Source organism: Acanthochromis polyacanthus, chromosome 19 (assembly GCF_021347895.1).
Source record: "Acanthochromis polyacanthus isolate Apoly-LR-REF ecotype Palm Island chromosome 19, KAUST_Apoly_ChrSc, whole genome shotgun sequence".
Classification (NCBI taxonomy): Eukaryota; Metazoa; Chordata; class Actinopteri; family Pomacentridae; genus Acanthochromis; species Acanthochromis polyacanthus.
In genome coordinates this window covers 25,338,406-25,359,095 of record NC_067131.1, presented here as the reverse complement: position 1 = coordinate 25,359,095, position 20,690 = coordinate 25,338,406, and the positions used below count along the sequence as shown (strand labels likewise).

The 20,690-nt window shown below is 40.9% G+C and overlaps 1 protein-coding gene across 1 annotated transcript in view; it reads right to left on the bottom strand.

Annotated features, from left to right (window-relative positions):
* dnah9 (dynein, axonemal, heavy chain 9) overlaps positions 1-20,690 on the bottom strand; it is a 213,947-nt gene that overhangs the window by 6,575 nt on the left and 186,682 nt on the right. Inside the window, exons 70-75 of the mRNA XM_051939132.1 lie at positions 20,482-20,609; positions 16,206-16,433; positions 13,744-13,935; positions 13,410-13,601; positions 9,558-9,728; positions 4,288-4,470 (exon numbers count right to left, since the gene is read on the bottom strand). Of these exons, the coding sequence (XP_051795092.1) occupies positions 4,288-4,470; positions 9,558-9,728; positions 13,410-13,601; positions 13,744-13,935; positions 16,206-16,433; positions 20,482-20,609 (1,094 nt within the window). The remainder of the gene's footprint in view (positions 1-4,287; positions 4,471-9,557; positions 9,729-13,409; positions 13,602-13,743; positions 13,936-16,205; positions 16,434-20,481; positions 20,610-20,690) is intronic.

Sequence of the window (20,690 nt, the reverse complement as noted above, 5' to 3'; positions counted from 1 at the left end):
TTCTCTTTCAAATACCAACACGCAGTGGCTTTTATCTGCTGCTGCAAATGTTTGAAGTAAATGCACTATAATCTGCCCTTTCAGACATCACGAGGGCAGATGAAAGGACTCTTATTGTCCTCTCTGACTTTAGCTAGTCAGCATTTGTCAAAACTTGCACAGCTGAGCTTCAGGACTGGTTAGAAGTACCTACCCTGCAGTGGTGTGATTTTCCCTCCTGAAAAAGGCCCTGAAAGAAATTCTTCAGGGCTGTTTCTTATGGTGGGAAAATGCTCAAAGGTTTGGGTCTCACTAAAGTGACCTGCAAGTTCTTGGAAATGTTAAGATGATTTATTTTTGTGCAGCATAACCAATGTCGACAAAAAGGACTTGCATGGCTTTACTTTACTTTGAGTGAGTGAATCTATTGAATGAGGTGAATCCAATGAAATGTTTGCTGTTGGTATTTTAAATACTGGTGTGACCAAATTAGTTTAATTGACAGCATGGAATTGACACATCCATACAACACAGCTATTGGCAGGCTATTGAAAAGGGATAAATCATTCGTTTTTAAGTGGTTCTGGAAGTTACAAAACAGGTGTATATGTGCACTGTAGTAGCACAATGACCAGAGAATGACGGAGCAGCTGATGTCACCAAGAATGCTAACATTAGTGCTACTACTATTGTCTATTTTTGAGAATGGGGACTTCTGAGTTCTAACCACCAAGTCTGAACTTGTCGTACTCTGTAATATGGCACTTCAGCTTTGTAGGCAAGAAGAACATATTAGTTAGAAGGTAAAGGTACATTATGTTTCATAGTGCCACCTGTCTATAAAATTAAAAAAATACCTTCTTGGAAATCATTTTCCTCCTCAAAAAGCAAAACATATGTAATTGAAAGATTTGTATGCTGCAACACAAAAACAACATACAATTTCAAATCACACATGAACTTTATTACTGCTGTAATTTGAACTTCTCATTATTTGCTTTGATGAACAAACTGCCTGTGGATATGAGAAAAATGTCTTTTCTCTATGGTCATCTGTAAATATCTATTTTAATTAGGACGATGGATCTCGGTGCTGACACACGCTGTCTCCATTGTACATTTCCGTTGGTTTGTGAAATTTTGCTACAGGGAGGAATCAGGAGTCAAACACGTCACTTCTGGTTTGTCAGTGCAGCTAAACATTGGAGGTGACATTCCCTTGCTTCATAAGGTGTTGAATGGTAAGAAGAATGAAAAGCTGAGGCAACACCAGCCACCACCAGAACTGAAGAAGCCTCTTGGATGAGAGGTGAAACGTCTTCAAGGACCTTTTTTAAGTCCAGTGGATTGATTTAAACTACTTTTGGATAACCATGATCTGGATGAATGAGAACCTACACAGACATCTCGGTAAGAAGAACGCAGAAACTAGTGAAGCATACATAACAAGGAGAACAAGAATGTCATGCCAGATTAGAAAACATGCTGAAAGATAGCCAAGAAAAGATGGTAGTAAAGAGTAATGAGACAGCACGTGAGTGAAAACGGCGGTGTCCTTCACCCACTGATACTGCAGCTGATGTACTGCTGACATAAAGATACCCATATGTGACAGTCATAAGAACTGTATATGAAGGTGATACGGTTCTACGGATTTATCTGCATCCATGCTTTTTGCCTTTCAGTACTCCTTTAACATAATCCTGATCCATCAGTGTCTCCACAGCACCGTTTGACACAGCATGGCACTATGATGCTGCACCACCTCACCAAGGCTAACATTCTGATAGTTCCTATTTATTCCACTATAAAGGCGAAATATGATTCCATTTGCTGGTACAATAGTCTACATGGCTTTTAAATCACTGAGCCGATTTATTGAGGCTTGTAGTGCAGGGAGATCGAAGCCTCATAACTCCTGACAAACGCGTTTACACATTTTTCCCCCCTCTTTCTCTTTTCGTTTGTTGTTAACACACAACTCAGTCAGGCTTGACACACAGAGCATAGACATCTCATTCCTTCCTGCTCCTCCAAAAGCCAGATCTCTGAGTCACTCTTAAGACCAGGCTTCTGACAAATAACAGAGGAAAAGGTTTAGTTATGTAGGAATGGTATTGCAGAAGCTGGCTAATGTCAGTGCAGATTGAATCATAGATGTTAAGCGTAAGTGAGGATTGATTTGAGTCACAGTTCACTTGAAGTTCAATTGGTTTGCACTGAAGGTTTGTGCTCTTAGCACAAACCATGCTGGGCAAGTGTTTTCTAGATGGGCAGTGTAGACATCCAATAGTGAGTGAGTTGACTCCAGGGTGTCCCCCACAAAATGAGACACTGTGTGATATTACCATAGTCATAAGAACATTGTGTTGACTCCTAAAACAATAAAGCTAGTTGATTCCTTTTGGAAATTCTCCACTTTGTTTTAGAGAACAGGAAGAGATACATGACTACATTGCTGGAGTGCCATAGGACAAAAATCAGATGTATTACCTCATCAGCACACCCAACTCAACATATTAGACTGTGTGCACTATGTACCTTTCCAACTCAGCCAAGGGCAACTTTATTATATGCCTAGAAACATAACACCAACCAGTCCAATTCTCTGATGCTGGTAATAAAACTAACTGGCACCAATGTATAGAATAGTTTTTGGTCAACTCAACATTATTTAAATGGGAGGCACTACAGGAGAATAGGCAACTCCTAAATTAACATATTATTATCAAACTTAGTCACTTGATTACTTACAAGTTTTCTAAAATGTCATGTTCACATGGACAAATGTGAGATATGCCCGAATTAGAATTAATTTTCAGAACAGAAGTCTTAACTTTGAATGAAAGCAGCTTCAAAATTATGTAATAGGATTTTTACAGAGGGAATATTTGGTACCTTATTTTAATAACTTCATGAATCAGAAAATAGCACCCCCGCCCCCTTCAAAGTGCTATTGAAGAGTAAATTTCTGTCTCAGATGAAAAATAAACAAAATAAATTAAAAAACAGTCTTTATTGAAGCATATTTTGAATGTTTTCTCATTACTACCCTAGAAAAAACAGAAGGAAATCTCATAAAAGCTCAAAATTTATCACTGCATTATATAACAAAATTTTTGTCTGCATCATCTCACTTTAGTTTACCAATATCCTGCATGTAAGCTATGAGTAAACTAATATAATGAAAGTCTTAAAGCTTATCTGCAGCAGCCAGTTCATTTCACCTAAACTTTTAATTAATCACATTACAAAAAAAACAAGTGTCATGTGCTGAACCTGGGAATTAGTGGGCCCCTGGGGATCTAGGACACTGGGGCAGCTGCTTATTTGGCATGGTTGGTGAGACAGCTTTGGTCGGATAATAGCTAATAGGAGTTCTTATCCAAGGGCGTCAGTTTGTTTTTAAAAGTGGGGGGGACGGAGACCACAGCACTTTGAGAAAATGTCGAAGAACGGCGGCAAAATGCCACAAGCTGGGCTCAAACTCACAACCACCGCACCAAAGGCAGAGGCTCAAGCTGTAGAGCTATCGGTACATGTGGGTAGAGGGGTCTGTGGGCCACTATAGTACTAATTCTCCCGGGCCGAAATTTTGCCCCTGCACGCCTCTGGTCGGAGCTTCCACTTGGCACAGGCGCAAATTTAGCATCTGCGCGTTTTTTTTTTTAACCTCACGAAGGTGTGCTGCATGTCTGTGCAACTCTCGGCCGAGTGCGGATGGTGCGTTCAGGAACGTCGGAATTTTCTATACTACTGAAAATAACTGGGTTTACAACGGCTTACATGTGAAGAATTTGAATGTGTTGGAGACAAAATGACCCCTGACAACAAGTGGGGGGGACACGTCCCCACCGTCCCCCCCTAAACTGACGCCTATGTTCTTATCTATTCTGATAATGTAAGCAATTCACCTTTGCAGTTGTAACACTAGAACAGTGGACTCACAACATTTTTTTTGGCTTAAATGCCTTATTAAAACAGTTGCTTTCAGTATTTTATATGAACAATTGATGGGTATACTACAGATAATGTGAAAAGAGCCACCTATAGTGGTGAATACACATCCAATTATCACCCAGTTCCGCAGCTGACTTCAGCTTTAAGAAGCCTTTTAAAGTCTTTAAGCTTTAAGTGTAGCATTTAGCAGCTAAAGAGACAGACATTTACACCTCTGGTGGATCTTTAAAAGTCTTTCAGACTGGAGAAACTGGTTGCCAATACAATGCACCACATAAATTATTTAAATTATCATCATTATTATCATCACACTTTTAAACCTCTCTGCAAGCATCAGAGTTTACTCACCTTTAGTCCAAGGCTTAGCTCATGGAGGGAACTTCTGATCTCCTGGGTGAGCAGGTTCATACGCTCACACTCCTGCAGCGCCACCACCTGGTAAGGAGTCCTCTCCTCAGCCTTGCTTAAAAGCTCAGCCATGCTGAACTCCTCTGGGAGTTTCTCCATGACCTCCTCCAGAACCGCACGCACCTGATAATGTCGCAAGGAATGAAGAATAACAAGTGAGAGGCAGGTTTACAGTAAAATAGTCCACCCTGCTGTTACTACTGAAGATACTTAGAACAAGAAAAACTAAAGGGGAGACAATACCCCTTTAAGCAAACTACTGACAAGCGATTGGGGTTATCTGTGTCACATAAACTCAGACTTGCAAACGCTGACAGCCTGAGAAACTGTAACAGTTTCAAATAGACACATAAATATTCATGAAGATATATTTTGCAACGCCAGCTCTTTGTTTTCAATAACAGTCTAATCCCTTCAGAAAATCAATGCTCACATCATATTTTTGCGAGTAAGTGATGAAAGCTAATGTCTGTGTCAACATTTTCCCAAGACAACCAGCATTAGCGATCAATCAACGGATTAGGTGCCAAACAAAGGATATGAGGTCATCATATCTATAGATTTTTCAGTCCAAATATCTGATGTGGGTTTGGCAGCTACTGAACACCCTGAATACAAAGTGGACCTTGTTGGTAAGATCTGCATGGCCGTCACCTGTTAAAGCTTTGGAGCCAGAAGGCCACACATAATAATATATCTACAACAGAAACACACCCGCACACATGAATAACACACAACATGCAGTATTCAAATGTTTGATAGTAGAGGCATGTTTCGTAAAGTGATATAATCAAGTACACCAGGCTGATTTTAGTAAGTAAGGATTATTTTGAAAATGGTAGTTGTTAAAATACACCAAAATTACTATGGACGTTTACCTTCTTGAATAGCTTGTTCCCAAGGTTTATTGTAAACAGCCTGTCTTGAACTAACCTAACAACTTAGATTAGGCTGCTTTGTAAATCCAACCCAGAGTTTCTGAGATCTGGTTAAAGAACTAATCTTAAACTCTGAAACACAGATGAAATAAACATGTAAAGACAAAACTGCAATGTTCAAAGCAGCAGAGCACAAGTCCATGCAATCATTCGATTTGTTCCATTCCAGATTGTGCATGTGCTTTTATTTTCATATTCTTTACAATATATCCTATTTCAGTGCTAATATGCAGTCATTTCTCCTCCCATTTCCAGTCCCCCAGTCCTGCCTTTTTTCCTCCAATTCCTTACACCAACTCTCTCCTCTCGTCCTTCCACTTCATTCAAAATTATTTCAGTATTCTTATTTTGCTTCTATAGAATCAGGTATAGAGTTGGGTCACAGCGGCACCAGGCTAAATAGGTCATTTAGCCCTCTGCCCAGCAACAGTGTTCAGTTTATCATGGGAGATCCTGAGACTTTCCCAGGCCAGAAGAGATATGTAATCCACCAGAGAGTTGCCTGGGGTCTACCACTCGTTCTCCTTCCAGTAAAACATTCCTGGAAAACATCAAAAGGAAGGTGCCTAGAATGCATCCTGATCAGATGCTTGAACCACCTTTCGAAGCAAAGGAGCAACAAGTTTACTCTAAGCTTATCTAGAGTGTCTGAGTCCGGCCACCCAGAGAAGGAAACTCATTTTTGCCGCTTGTATCTGCTATCTCACTCGGGTAGTGACAAGTGCTGACACTCATCCCGGTCTCTTCACACTTGGTTACGAACCACCCCAATGTGAGCAGGTCACAGTCTGATGAAACCAGCAGAGCCACGTTATCTACAAAAAAGCAGAGATGTGACTCTGAGCTTCCAAGATGAGACACCCTCTTCACCCAGGCTGCATTCAACTTTGCAGAAGTCCTCTGCTAGCGCAGGTTGTTGAAGCAATCAGCTTATAATAATGACACCATGGGCGCAAGGCCCCATGAATATTATTAAAATACTCTTGTGTGTTTACGTCTCAAAATTTACATAGCTGTTGTATAGAAATTATCATTAGTTTTTCGACAGATGGATTTTGCTCTTTGGTGCACACAAGCAACATTATCAACATATGGTGAAAATATATTCTGCCTGATCTCCTTTTCAGTGAAACTGACGTATTTTGTTTGAGTGACATTTAAAGAGAAAACACTACAAAATAGTTTTTTGCTACAAGACCGTAGCTATCCGACAAGCCTGCAAATTTGCTTTATTATTAAGTCTGGAGTACTTTCAAGCTCATATTACCTTACTTAATGTAAAACATTACCATTCAAAAGTTTGGGGTCACTTAGAAATGTCCACATTTCTGAAAGAAAAGCATTTTTTTCAATGAAGATAACATTAAATTAATCACAAATACAGTCTAGACATTGTTAATGTGGTAAATGACTATTCTAGCTGGAAACAGCTGATGGCTTTTAATGGGATATCTACAGAGGGGTACAGAGGCCCATTAGAGCACAGCAACCATCACTCCTGTGTTCTAATGCTACATTGTGTTAGCTAATGGTGTTGAAAGGCTAGTTTATGAATCAAAAACCTTTGTGTAATTATGTTAGCACATGAATAAAGGTGTGTGTTTTCATGGAAAACATGAAACTGTCTGGGCGACCCCAACCTTTTGAACTGTAGTGTAGGTCAAACCAAGGCCAATGATACATATAATTTCTGTCATTTCCCCAAATCTGAGAGAGTCTGCGCACACCCACATGCAAAGATCCCTCCTCTGGCAGCCCAAACTTTAGATCTGCGTAGACTGTCATCGTGACGACGACACTACAATCATGCACATGCTCAGTAGTAGTGTGCATGTGCAGCATACCTAGATGTGACCTGCTGTGTATGTTCTCCAAGTGGACTCCAGCATACTAGAAATGTAGTATAGTGGTACATTTCCACAGGATCCATCATTTCTGCACTTCCCATTCAATGTCTATGCAGGCAGTCGTGCAATGCCTTTTGGTAGCAGCAGAGTGGCTTTTATTTTCAGTAGAACAGATGATTACTCTTGTGTAATGCAATGTTAATGCCAAGGAAATGTCAGAATATAACACTGGTACTTTTGTGCACTCAAAAAACACAGAAATTTTGATTAATAGAATTGCATTCATGCTTGAGAACCATTCACAAGAAGAAAAGTAACCATATCCTTATGAAAAAGAAGAGAAATCAGGCTGATGATAATAAAAAAGGCTCTGTAGCATAACGTCCATTTTGCTGCTTGTTTCAAGAATGCTCAACCAAGCTAATACGCAGACAGCCAAGGCCCTTATTTAAGACATTAAAAAGTGACACTTGCTTCATTGAGGAAGTGCGCAAGGCTGCACTGACAGAATATTTGTTTGAGCTCGTACTCAAATAAGCTTTATTTCAGAGCAGTACTGAACCAGAAAATGCACCTGAAAATGCCATCCCTATAAAAATCACCCTAGGTGCTTTCAGAGGCCCCAAACAGTTGGTCTATAATTTATTTTCAATTCAGTGTGCAGGAGTGCCAGCAAATGTCACCTGTTGTCATCTTCACAGAAGGCCACGGTTCACAAACCTGCTCAGGAAACCTTCTGTGTATGAGGGCGTGACTTTTTAAGCTCGAATATCTGAATTTGAGTTCAAATGCTGCCATTCCATTCTCATAAATATCACTGACTAGCCAGTGGAACTGTCAGAACAAATGCATACTCTGCACCCAAACACTATTCAAACCCAAAGAATCTATTTTAAATTGTAGTGGAGATCCCAAAGTTTCCCTGGATACCAAATATGTCAGGCCAAATTTTGGATAGAATGTGTATATAATTGTGAACACAGCATATGTTTCTCATTCGGTGACAGAGAGAGTCTTACATTTGAACATTTTACTCATGCATTATACATGCATGAGGCTCCATAGCTACTAAGCACATGCATGCTAGCCATGTCCTCAGTATTTTGAAAGATGGAGAGAATTTGGAGCTTTTTATAGCTTCCACTTTTGTTGGAATCCCTGCCAATATTACTATAACTTTTGCTTTTGTTCCAACACCATCTACTGTTTGCTCTGTTTTTCATGGTCACATATAGGCATATATGTTTTAGACTTTTAGTTGACATTTTTTTGCATATTTGCATTTACTTTTTTTTTTTAACTTTAAAAAGAGTGTCAGGATTTGAAGTAGTAGAACTCTTAACATCCAGATTTGTCCATATTTTTGCCCAAACCAGGGAAAAACTTTGTCAGGGCCCCTGCCTGGCTCTCCCTTTCTGTCTTCTTTCCTTTCATTCTCCTCTTCTTTTCTTCTCTCTCCCTCTTTTCTCCTCTCTTTCTCTTCTCTGCTCCTCTGGCTGTCGGCACCTCCCCCTGCACTCCTGGCTGCTGGTAATCAGCGCTCATCGGAAATAGGCGCTGGACCAGCAAACCAGCAGCACATCATCTCCAATCAGCACAACAATAAAGAGTGGCCCTGGACTCGACTCGGCACCAGATCATAGTGTCAGCTTCAGTGTAAGCTGTCAGTCGGTCAGGCCCTGGTTGCACGATTGTACTGCTTCTACTTCTCTGGTTGCTCTCTGTTCTGCCTGCAGTTCTACCGACTGCACTGTCGCAGTTCTGCCCTTCTCCGTGGAGCCGCCGCTGTGGCCCTTGCTCTGCCGTTCAAAGAGGTTTGTTCTGTCAGACCTGGCCGTTTGTCGATACTCTGGAGCCTGCCTGCTCCCTCCCTTCCTGTTTGTACGTCTAGCCTTAGTTTGATTACTCGCCCCAGTTCTGCTTGTTTAATTCAGGTTTATGTGTAATAAAACCTGTTAATTTGGACCTGCTGCTGCTATTTGTGCTCTCACTTTGGGATCGCACCGTCACAGTATAGTGACAAGCTTTTTATCTGCGAGAGCACGATGTAGACCTCTGATCTCAATGTCACCAAAATCCTTCAACAAACTTCTGGTAAGAGGGATGTCTGTGGTGAAATGCAGGCAGTAGGACAACTCTGTACATCTGCTTCTTAGATGTGTCAATTAGAGTAGCAGCTTTGCTCGCTAGCGTCCTCATTCATTTTTATTTGTCAACTTGGTTTACCCATCAGTAGGGCAGCAATATGTCAAGCTGGGTACTAGATTAACTTGATGGACCGTAACGTTGATGATGCTTCCCACACACACACCAGTTTTGAATAAAAAGTGACAGTTCCTATGGGTAAAATATGAGCTGCTTCACAGATCAGTACATTTATCTATATCACAAGAATCAAATCCTTCTTAAGAGTCATTGTCTTTACCTTCTCCTCTCGTGTCATCCCACCTCCTTCACCTACTCCTCCGTCCCTGGGCTGCATCTCCAGCACTGTGCGAAAAAGCTTGTCGGAGGTTTGTGTGAGAAAGTCGATCTCCGCGTTGGGATGAAGGCCGTAGAGATACGGAGACTCGGCAGGGAGGACGTCATCAATATACTGAAGTAGAGAAAATGATGTAAGAAACAACATTACACATTTATGATTCTCTTCATCCTCAGATTAAGGATTTCATGAAGGAACTGCATCTTGAGAATGAGAATCAAGTGAATTGAAATGCACGTTTTTGGAATGAGCGGAGCAATATTTCAACACGAACCCTAATTTGCACCTGGATTCTTTTTTTAATTGAAATTGGCAACTGCAATTACCTCCTATCTAAAAAGCACCATCATACCATTTTCAGCACTCAGGTGTTTCTTCTAAAGTAGTGCTGACAAAGGACAAGAATGGAACCATATGAATGATGAGATATTTCTGGGTAAGATTCAAACACTCTGGATCAATTGACAGACTGCTAATGACCATAACAAGGGGAAGGGGAAGGAAATCTGGCATTTCCATCTGCTGGTCCATAATGAATATCAATATGCTTTTAAGTTAGTGCAGATGAAAGTGAAAGCTCAATTGAAAAAGGTGCTTTTTGTGGGGCACTTACATTAAATAAAAAAGTTCTTCTAATCATAATGTCCTGATGAAAGTTTTGATAGAAAATATACTGGCCTTTAATACGGAAACACTTTGTAGTCGGTTTGTTTGATCTCCTCAGTACTTTCTGGCTAACTTTTACTGATTGCATACATGTGTATATTGTTGAAAGAGGAGAAAACTGCTGAGTCACTGGAATCTTTTCTGTGCCTATCCAACTACTCTCCCCTCCTATACTGTAAGTTTGCTACAGATGGTTGAGAGGGAGGTGGTGGCCTAAAAAAAACCTCTTGGGTCTTTAAAGCCCCAGGTTTGCAGCCAAATCTCAACTGCTCAGCCCTCGGCCTGCCTTGGTGGTGACAGCCAACTGTAAAAAAAACTCCAGTCCATCCCACCAGAGCCTCTATGACAGGCAGGATGTGCTCGGTGAGCAGTGCCCAGACTAAGGGAAAATTAAATACAAGTCACACTCCTCACTCCTTCAAGCTCCTCGGGGAAGTCATGCAGGATATCTGGACTGATGATTATTATTCATATAAATGCTGGCAGTTGTCAGTTATTCTTAAGAGACACAAGTGAAGCCGGTTCCTGCTGTCACAGAATGAAGATTTAAAAGAAATCCAAACGCAAATGGTCGCAATATTCTCGGTCTGAACTATTTATTCATGTTTGAGGATGTTAAACAATATCTGTGCCTTTACAGTGTACTATGGCACACATAAACCTGCCCTATTCCCGATTTTGCCCTATCAATCAAGTGACAAATAACAATGGAAAACAGATTGAGGCAAATACCTCGCAATGCTTGGAGTTGTCAGCCTAAAGATTTTTAATGTTTATGTACCACAGCAGAGCAGTGGGCTCTGTAACAAACTCATGCATTTCATTTCAGTTTAGGCACACCAGGAAATGGGAAAGCAAAACTTCAGTGAGTTCTCATGAAGTAGTATGTGCTGGGAGCTTGCTGATGTAGTGGCTTGGCTCAGTTTACTCGTACTATTAGGAGAATTACAGTTAAGCACAAAATTATTTGTCAATTATTAGTCAAATTTTAAAATTTATTTTTATTTAAAAGTATGTTTCTGCTGGCTGGAAATGACACCAAAAAGTGACAAAAGACAATAAGACATTGTGTTAGAGATGTTAATAACCATTGCACAAAAACTGCTATGTCCAAATTTAGTCATATTCCATGAAACTGTCACCAGTTTTTGAGAAATTTGAGCTTTTGTCCCATTCCAAATAGTTCTACAGCATTCTGACTGTAAATTGAGAAGCATTGAGACAGTAGGTCTCTAGTCACAAGTGGTGGTTAAAACAGTAGTTTGCTAAGCTAGATATTAGAGTCGATCGCTGAGAGACAGTTGCACACTGTGGCTGTGCACAAGACATACACAACATATCAAAATGTTTTTAAGTGTCAGTGATACAGTGTAAAGCATTAGCAAAAAGAACAAGGAGCTCGGTACTGTGGCAAATCTCAAAAGAAAGCAGAAAGCAAAAGTAACCCCTGCACTAGCAAGATTAGCAGAGATCAAGAAAACCCCAAGGATCACCATGAAGAACATCCAGATACCAACATCTTCAAGCAGAAACTCGAGCAGATACTATTCAAGCTCATCAACTTCCACATAAACTTATAGATAAAAAAGAAAACATTTGGCCTTCAGTTTGGTTGGATGAGACAAAAAAAGACATTGTTTTGACATAAGGACAAGGCTTTCTTTGGTGACAAAAGGAGAACACTCAGCTCCAAAAACATCATCCTCAAGGTGAAGCGTGGTGATACTAATGTTGTGGTTTTGCATCTAATGGGCCAGACAACCTTAAACAGCATCATGAGAAATATGGTCTAAATTAAGATTCTGGAGAAAAATATCAGGAGAAAAATTTGGGTTTGAACAGCATTGACGCTTCCAACAAGTGGACAAGAAATGATCCGGATCAGAGTGGTGGTGAGCTTTAAAGTTGCTGTTGCAACACCGTAGCAGTTTGACTAAACAATATTAACTCATGGTCCTTTTAATAACTTTGGAAAGTTTAATTGCTAACATTGGAGAGGTGGTGTGTTGTTCCACTGCACAGCACGGACGCAAAAACAGAGTCTAGATGAGAGAGACTTCACAAAGAAACCAGTAGAGCTCTAAAGTCTGCAAAGCAATGTCTAGCAAAACCAGAGTGGTTTTGGAAACAAGTGCTGTCAGATGAACAGATAAAGTTTAAGTGGTGTTCATTGCCTATCAGCAAAGTAAGTCTGGAGGAAAAAGAATGAACCTTTCCAACTGAGTTTTGTGGCAGCTAGTTACACAGAAAACACTGAATTTTAGCAAATTGTCGCTGCAAATACAACACAGTTAGTCAGCAAACTGAAATGGACAACTGGCTGGCTTTCTACAACAGAACAAAGCTGCCAAGCAGACCTCAGAATACACCATCAAAAAACTGCCAATAGTAGAGAAAATGCATGCTGATACAAACAGCATATGCAGACCGTGTCAAATCTACCAAAAGGAAGGTGGTCGTGTGTGTTTCCTGTAGGGGCTGTATTTATTTTTTTTATATTTTTGCAGACAGCTGTAGCTGCTATTACCAAACTATTCTTTGCAATATTGTGTTGTGTAATTGTATAAACATTCTGGTTTTATCATGACTCATTTAGTTTCATTTATTTTGACTGACTGTCTTCCAAGTTAGATGATTTTGCAATCTCAGTTTTCTTTCAGTCAAATTTTCCAGTTAGACTTACTGGCAAACTCTTTTGACCCACAGAACATTTCCACCTCTGAGAAATGTTTATATAACTCAAACTACAATCTGTTATGTCCCAGAGACCCATATGGGAAGAGTTTTATTGTTATTGATTTAGCACTGAATTGTGCAACTCCACACTGTACATGGGGAATAATGATGGCAGAAACCTCTTAATTATATCGATTCAATTATAGCCATATGAAATCACAATTAATTTGACCACACTAAAGACCCTTGGGGGCACCTAGAGGGATGTAATGTAAAGATTTTTTTTGTACTCTAAGAACTATAGGCTACTGTTCATTTGATGATTCCACTGTGTTTTTTGTTGGTGTTGATCTATTTTGCTGTTAGAGCAAATTCAGTTCATGTTTCAAATAATCTAACAGCTGGGATGGCGAGTCTAATGGTCTGGTGCAAGTCCAGCCTTTTCTGCCTCACCTGGTGGTAGTTTTTGTAATCCATATTTCCAGGCAAGGGGAAGCCAGGTGCAAGGTAAAACTCCCCCTCCATCATCTCAGGCTTGATAAACTCTTCCAGGTAGGTCCGACACAGCCGGCGGTCCCAGTCGTCTGTGATGTGACCCCCGTACATGATCTCACCGAATAGGTAGCGCAGATCATCATACGGCACCTGGGAATTTAAGAGTAAGGCGATGTTGCTTTGCCAGACAGTGGCCTGTGGTGTTTCGCTGAGGTCACATGTGTTCAGGTTTCCAATTAAGAGGCTTCATAATCTTTCGCACAGAAATAAAGAAAAACAGAAACACACGTACCTTAGGATTGGCCTCCAGGTAGTTGTAGAGGACATTTATAGAAATGGTGAGGTCTCCGGTGTTAAAGGGGTATGATCTGTTCCAACCTTGAGGACCAAATTTCCTCCTCTCTGCCACCACTGCATGGAAGTAGCACAGGGCAAACCAAATGCTCTTAAACTCACTCTCCCTTGCACACATATCCAGCATGTCCTGCAAAAGATAAAGACAAAGAGTGACACATTTAATAGAAGCAGCAGCACCTAACAAATTGTACATCTGCAATAAAGGAATTCTGCTAGTATGTTACAGGTAAAAAGTTGTGGCAGGTTGCCTTGTGATCTGCTTTACTTTGTCAAGTCCCTCGTGGTGTGGCTCACTAACTGACTGACAAAGAGATGACTAGATGGCAATAAACCCAACGATGAGATTCCTTTTTAATTGTCACAACTTGTCAGGCGCTTTCAGCCTCCAATCGTCTCCTGGGCTCATTATTCCAGACAGCCCAATAAAAAACTGGACGTAAATGGCATTGTAATCTCTAGGGGGAGAGACAGTTAAATAAGCATGCCAATAACCCCCTATGGAAATAGGAAGGCTAAATTCTCTTTATTCCAGCATGTGTCATGGTAAGTATCGTGGTGAAGGTCCTTTCACTTTCCCTGCTGCAGTGCCCTGGGGAGCTGACTCCTACAACGTACACGTAGAGTGCAGACTGACTACCACACACACACACACACACACACACACACACACACACACACACACACACACACACACACACACACACACACACACACACACACACACACACACACACACACACACACACACACACACACACACACACACCCTTTTGGAGGTTTAGTTAATATTCTGCACGATACTCCTCTGCTCAACACAGCTGAAAGAGATGCATAGCCTCCCTATTCATGACCTGTGGACCGGAGAGAAACAGCATGCAGTCAGATCGCAGAGAGAAGACATAAAACACACATAAATGCACCTGCATATGCACTGGCAAACACACTTGACATCTATGAACTGACAGGGTTCCGAGATTAGATTAACATCTGGGTACGCATGAATGTGATTAGATTGGAATTACGATAAAAATTGTAAATCCATTACGGCTTATTTTACAACAGTATAATACAAAAGTTATCTTGGCAAAGCTGTGCCATTGTCCCAGTTACTGACGCCAACCAAGACTCTGTGGAGGGACAGAGTCTGTGGAGCTGCATGCATCTACCAGTAAAGAGATCAGGAGGAAAATGTCATTTCTCTGGCTTAGCACTGGCTTTAGCCATGTGGGCGGGCTATTACAGAGATTTAGCCTAACATTGATTAGCTTTCACTGTGTACACATGACTAGAATATTCCCCAATTCCTTGCCTCAGTGGACCTCCCTGCAGCTCTGCATCAGGCAGGGATCATACGCACATTGCACTTATAAGGCAGATAAACATCGACAAACTACGAATCGTGAAAATGGACTGGGAGGAAGCTGAGCACTCAGGTAATGGTGTGGAGGAAGATGCATTGTCAACAAAGCACTGAGGTAATGGTAAGGATTAGATAGAGACAAAGTACTGATAAGGTAAAGAAAAGCTGGGAGAGGCCAGTGGAGCACACTGCACTCTAATTATGGGGGCCGTAGAATGGCCAAGGAACATGATACTGTCTGGCAGGTCTCTGTAAACAAACAAAAAGTAGCAAATTGACTTTGTTAAGATGTCTGTTCTCACATAATACCACCGTCACCCTGCAGAATGTATCCACAGAAATGTTTATTGTTAGTATGTGCCATGTTCACGTCTGTCGTCCTGAGATAACAGGTAATTACAGAGTGAGTGAAAGGTGACTAAGCCATCTGCTAACTGCTACACTTCTGCAAATTGGCAACTTGATGAGAAATCTGGAGTGAAAACTGGCATATGTTGTCTCGACTGTCAATCATAGCAAAGAGAAAAATGAGCCTTCAGTGGTAGGTAGCATGTATCAAAATGAAAAATGAGTTTCCTTCAAACATTAAAGATTCCATGGAATGTGCACATGAACTGCTTTAGGAAAATTGGGTCACAGTCTTTGTTATAATTTCTTTATAAGTCTGATGTCTTTTTAGTGGTTTAAAGTCAGATTGAAAATATTTCAAAAGCAAGTAGTCCATTTGAATTATTTTTACTTGAGTAAATAATACTGATAAGCCACAAACATTCCTTCTTATAACAAATTGCAAAGTTACATAAGATATATTTTTAGAAATAATTGCAAAGTCCAACAGCAAACACTTCTATAATGTAGAATGGCCCATTTCAGTGTTAAATTTAAGTGTATCTTTCAAATACTTATGATATACACGACCATTCAAAAGTTTGTGGTCACCCAGGCAATTTGATGTTTTCCATGAAAATTCACACTTATATTCATGTGCCAGCATAATTGTACAAAGGTTTTCTAATCATCATCTCTGGATGTGCTACCTGGTTGAAGTTGTCCAAGGCTTTGTGTAGGTTGGCGTGCATGCCAGTGGGTAATTCATTAGTGATCTTGATGGAGTTCTCCAGGATGCCCTGGGGGATGATGTGTCCCTCAGGGGTGGAAGAGGGCTCAGCACTGACAAACACCCTGAAGTTCTCATGGCTCCCTTCTGCGTGCTGCTCCAGAAGTTTCTCTAGGGTGCCCAGCCAGCGAGCCACCAGGTGGATGTTCTGCAATGAAGAAAAGAAAATAGAACCAGCAAATTTCGGGTTAAGGAAGAAAACTGTATGTTATTTGTAGGGGGCGTTCAAGTTGTTCGGCAAAATTAGTTCTTCTCTGTGAGTGTAGAGAACATAATATGCATCCAGATAATGTTTTTACTGGATACGTATGAAAGTCTGGGCTTTAATGGATAACACATAATAGCTTAATAAGGTACTTGATGTTGGAATTGCTTGCATAATTTATTTTTGTAATGACAACGAGCAAAACGGAGCAATTAAAATGTTGCACATTCCCCTCTCTTCATTGTGACTTTGATGTGGCACCAAATTAAATGGTACATAGCACTTGAAACCCATTTCCAGGTTGCTGACATTAAGTGACCGTTCTCTGGTGTAACTTCAGCCTGACTTTTCTGCATATTCATCTCTTGATGCAGCGCGAGAACCAGAGCTGACTTGTACTATCACATAAGCATGGATGAGCTCAATTTTCCATCTCAACTGTCCTGACACTTACAGGATATCCTGTGAATGATAAGGAGTCAGCCAAGCCCCACGCATCTCACCATGCAGCACTGCCCATTCCCAAAATCTAATTACAGCACTAATAACTCCAGTCATTAATTCATAAGCCTCTTTACTTTCTCATTTCCCTTTGCTCTCCATATTTAATCTTCCTTATGATGGCTGAAGTTAGCCCTCTTTCCGAATGACAGGACACAACAGGGAGTGGAACGTCAATTTTTGGGAGAGTCACTGAAAAAAGACAAAAGTTTAACTTTGTGTGAGAGAGAAGTCCAAAAGGAGCTGGAAGCTGAGAAGGGCATAAGTTATTTTTCCTCCTGATGCCTTAGAGAATAATGAACGGTATACAAATTAAAAGTCTAAATTCAAGCGCTTTTTCATCAAGCCAGAGTACAACCCTTCCTCTTGGCATGTAAATAGTTTGGCAATAAAGAAGGCCAACAGAAGAAGTGAGAGACTGCCTCAGAACTTGTCACTGTAATGAAACCATTCATCCTCTGGCTGCAGGCGGAGAAGAGGGGGAGGAACGGAGAGAGAAAAGCGACCAGCAGGCCGACAGACAAACAAACAAGACAGAGGAGCAGCCACTATTTTATGGCTTTTTAATTAATTTTCAGGTGCAACACTTTTTGTTCCCTCAACGTCGTCTTGATAAGGGCCTCCCAGCTCCTATGATGACGGTGCTGATACTACATCAAAGAGTCACCTATTTACATAATAATGTGAAAGTTTAATCTAAAACCCACACTGGCAAGGTCTTTGATGCATTGCTATCAAACACTACCCAAGGGAAAGCACAATGGAACATCTAACTGCACACGCTGGCTCATATTCCAGCAAATACAAACACAAGCAGGTGCATGCACGGAATCTTTTTTCTTTCACACATGCAAAAACACATTGGTCAAAGAGCGGCGCTGAGGACAGCTGCCCAGCTGGGCTCCAGTGCTGAGGAGGCGGTGGCCCTGCAGTGTGGAAGCAGCCAGACTCCAGAATGACATAGAAACATAGCAAACAGGACTGAGGGACAGATAGGGCTGCCAACACAAGGCAGGCACTGACAGCATGACAGACTGCCGAGTTTAAATTTATAATTTGTGAGCATAAATTCACAAATATGGGCGATACAGTTTACAGATTTTGGAATTCTTTGTTTTTTAATGGTCAGCTAACTCTCTGTAATGTAGTTTAATTTATGCCACGGTGGTCAGGTGTACAGTGTGGCAAAACTTCCTTCTTATGCGCTACAGTTTATGTATAGTATCGTGTTAGTGTATTTGTCCCCTGAAGTGGTATTAGTTCTCCTAGTAGGACCCTTGTTGCTGCTTGGATTACTTGAGAACACTGAGCAATGAGCAGTGCTGAGATATATGTCTCCCTGAGTGGAAACGTTGAAACTGAAATTTACAGTGAGGAAAGTAGTTCTGCATTCCTCCATCCTGAAGTTCTTGAAGAGCAGAAAATGCCACTTCATATACTGTATCTGAGTCACTGCTGAACTGCAAAAGAATTCACTTGACATTGCAAAACAAGGATAGAACAGGCTCATCTACAGGTATACAACAGTTAAAATTGAGCTTCTCCAACTCTCACAGTAAGATTTCATTTCTAAATCGCTTAGATTTCAAAACTATCAAATAGAATAGAATGGAACAGAATAGAACAGAATAGAATAGAATAGAATAGAATAGAATAGAATAGAATAGAGTAGAATAGAGCAGCCACTTTATCATCAACCAGAACATACACTAGCTGGTGCACATTATGACTGAAATTCCCATGCCAGAAGCTCGCCATTGGACTGATAAATACAAAAACAAACAAAAAAATTCTAAAATAAAAAAATCAATTCCAATATATACATGTAAACCACTATATAAATATATATATCTGGCTCTTCCTTACAAAGAAAGTGCAGAGAGGACATTGTGGTCGAGCATTTTCGTCAAATTGTCCCTTCTATCTGCATTTCTTTCTGTCGCTGGATCCAAATGGGGTGGCTTTAGCAGTAAATGTGTGACAAGGCTAGCAAGTTTAAGCCACTCGATTCTGACTCCGTGGCCAATGTGGGATATTCAACTCCAATCTGCCTGATTGATTGCCTCTCTATATCTCCCCTCCTCTCTCCCAGTGGGCTGCTTCAAAGTTTCTGCATCTCTGTCTCCCAGGCCCATCTGAGCAGAAGCTGCTGTTCTACGCTATAATTACCCGTCAGCGAAGGGGAACCTGCCATTGACCTGGCCCCTCTGCTGATGGAGCTGGGCCTGGCAGCGGCAGAGTAAAGGTGGACTGAGATGAGATGGCGGCCCTGGATAGGTAGGAGGTTAGGTGAGACGAGTAGGCTGAAGAGGGGAGGCAGAGACAGCAAGTTAGTAGGAAAGGTGAGGAGACATGAGGATAAAAGGATAGATGTGCTGGAGGAGATGATGAGACCAAAGTATGAAAGTTATGCGATGGAATGAGAGAGTTGTAAAAGGAACAGAAGAGAGACAATAAAGAAGACACTTTGGGTAAAAACAGGAGAGAGATGAGAATATGATACGTCACCTCCCCACTGTTTTCCTTTCCCTCCTTGGCCAATGCCACGGGGATGGCTCTCAGCGGGCAGACAAACAGATAGTCGATGATAAAACGAGTGGGAGGTTTGTTGCCAGGGGGACAAGACCTTTTTAAGCCTATCGATTGGGATTCTTATGCAAAGGTAATTAAACAACTGCTTGTCTGTGCTATCCTGAGTCTTAAGCAGAGGGTGATGCTGTCCCAACCTTTCTTTTTTTTTTTTCCTCAGAATTTCTACCAGCTGTGTGAATTAAAGGAAAAGGGTGTCCCACAGTGCCTGGTCTGCGGTTCATATCTGTCGATACTTCCCATTAGAATTCCACTGCGGTTTCCACTTAAAATGCATAAGCCAACCTTGCCCTCCAGATAAGAGGAGAACAGACACTGCGGCTGTAGATATTGTACTGTATAATGCCGTGGCCCTTTCAGTTAGGAAATTTCCGAAGGAAATTAAATTCCCTTTTCCATGCAGACAAACCTGGGAGGAAAGCAAACATCCCACTGAGTATGCAATGAAAAACAATGTGATAATATACCTCATTCACAACACATACAGATAAAGGAAATGCCACCTAAGAACACTCCTGAATGGAAAATCCTTGACATGAATGAACCCTGTATTCATTTTTCAAAGTGTGTCCAAGAATGTTTGTGTTTTTCTTGTGCCCACAGTACTGCATCTATGGCATTTTATTGCAAACATTTTTTTAATGATTTTTGCCTTTAGCATGAGATGCTTCACTGCATAGTGAGTGTCAGAATGTCTTACCAATCATACTGAAGTGTCATTTTATATATTCTGTATTAGGTGTTCAAACACCCCACACAGTAACTGGATCTCCCCAACAGGATTGTTGGAATATTCTCATGAAAACAAAATTAGATATTGTGTGGACCCACTGTGAATGTATTTCACATGCATTACACTGAACACCATAGTGAGGGTTCTCAGTATGTGTATATACTGTACCTGCAATATGACCCAATGTCCATTCTGAGCTGCCAAATCCAGAGCTTGTTCGGCAATAACCTCCTGGCCTTGACCCAGCGACACATTGTGGAGGTTCTTGTTGTCAAACATGTAGCCCAGCTTCTTCCCTGAAAGAAAGAGGAACGCATTTTATACTTGTCATATAAAAATGCTCTATTGATACTTAACCTACAAGTTTCAGAAACACA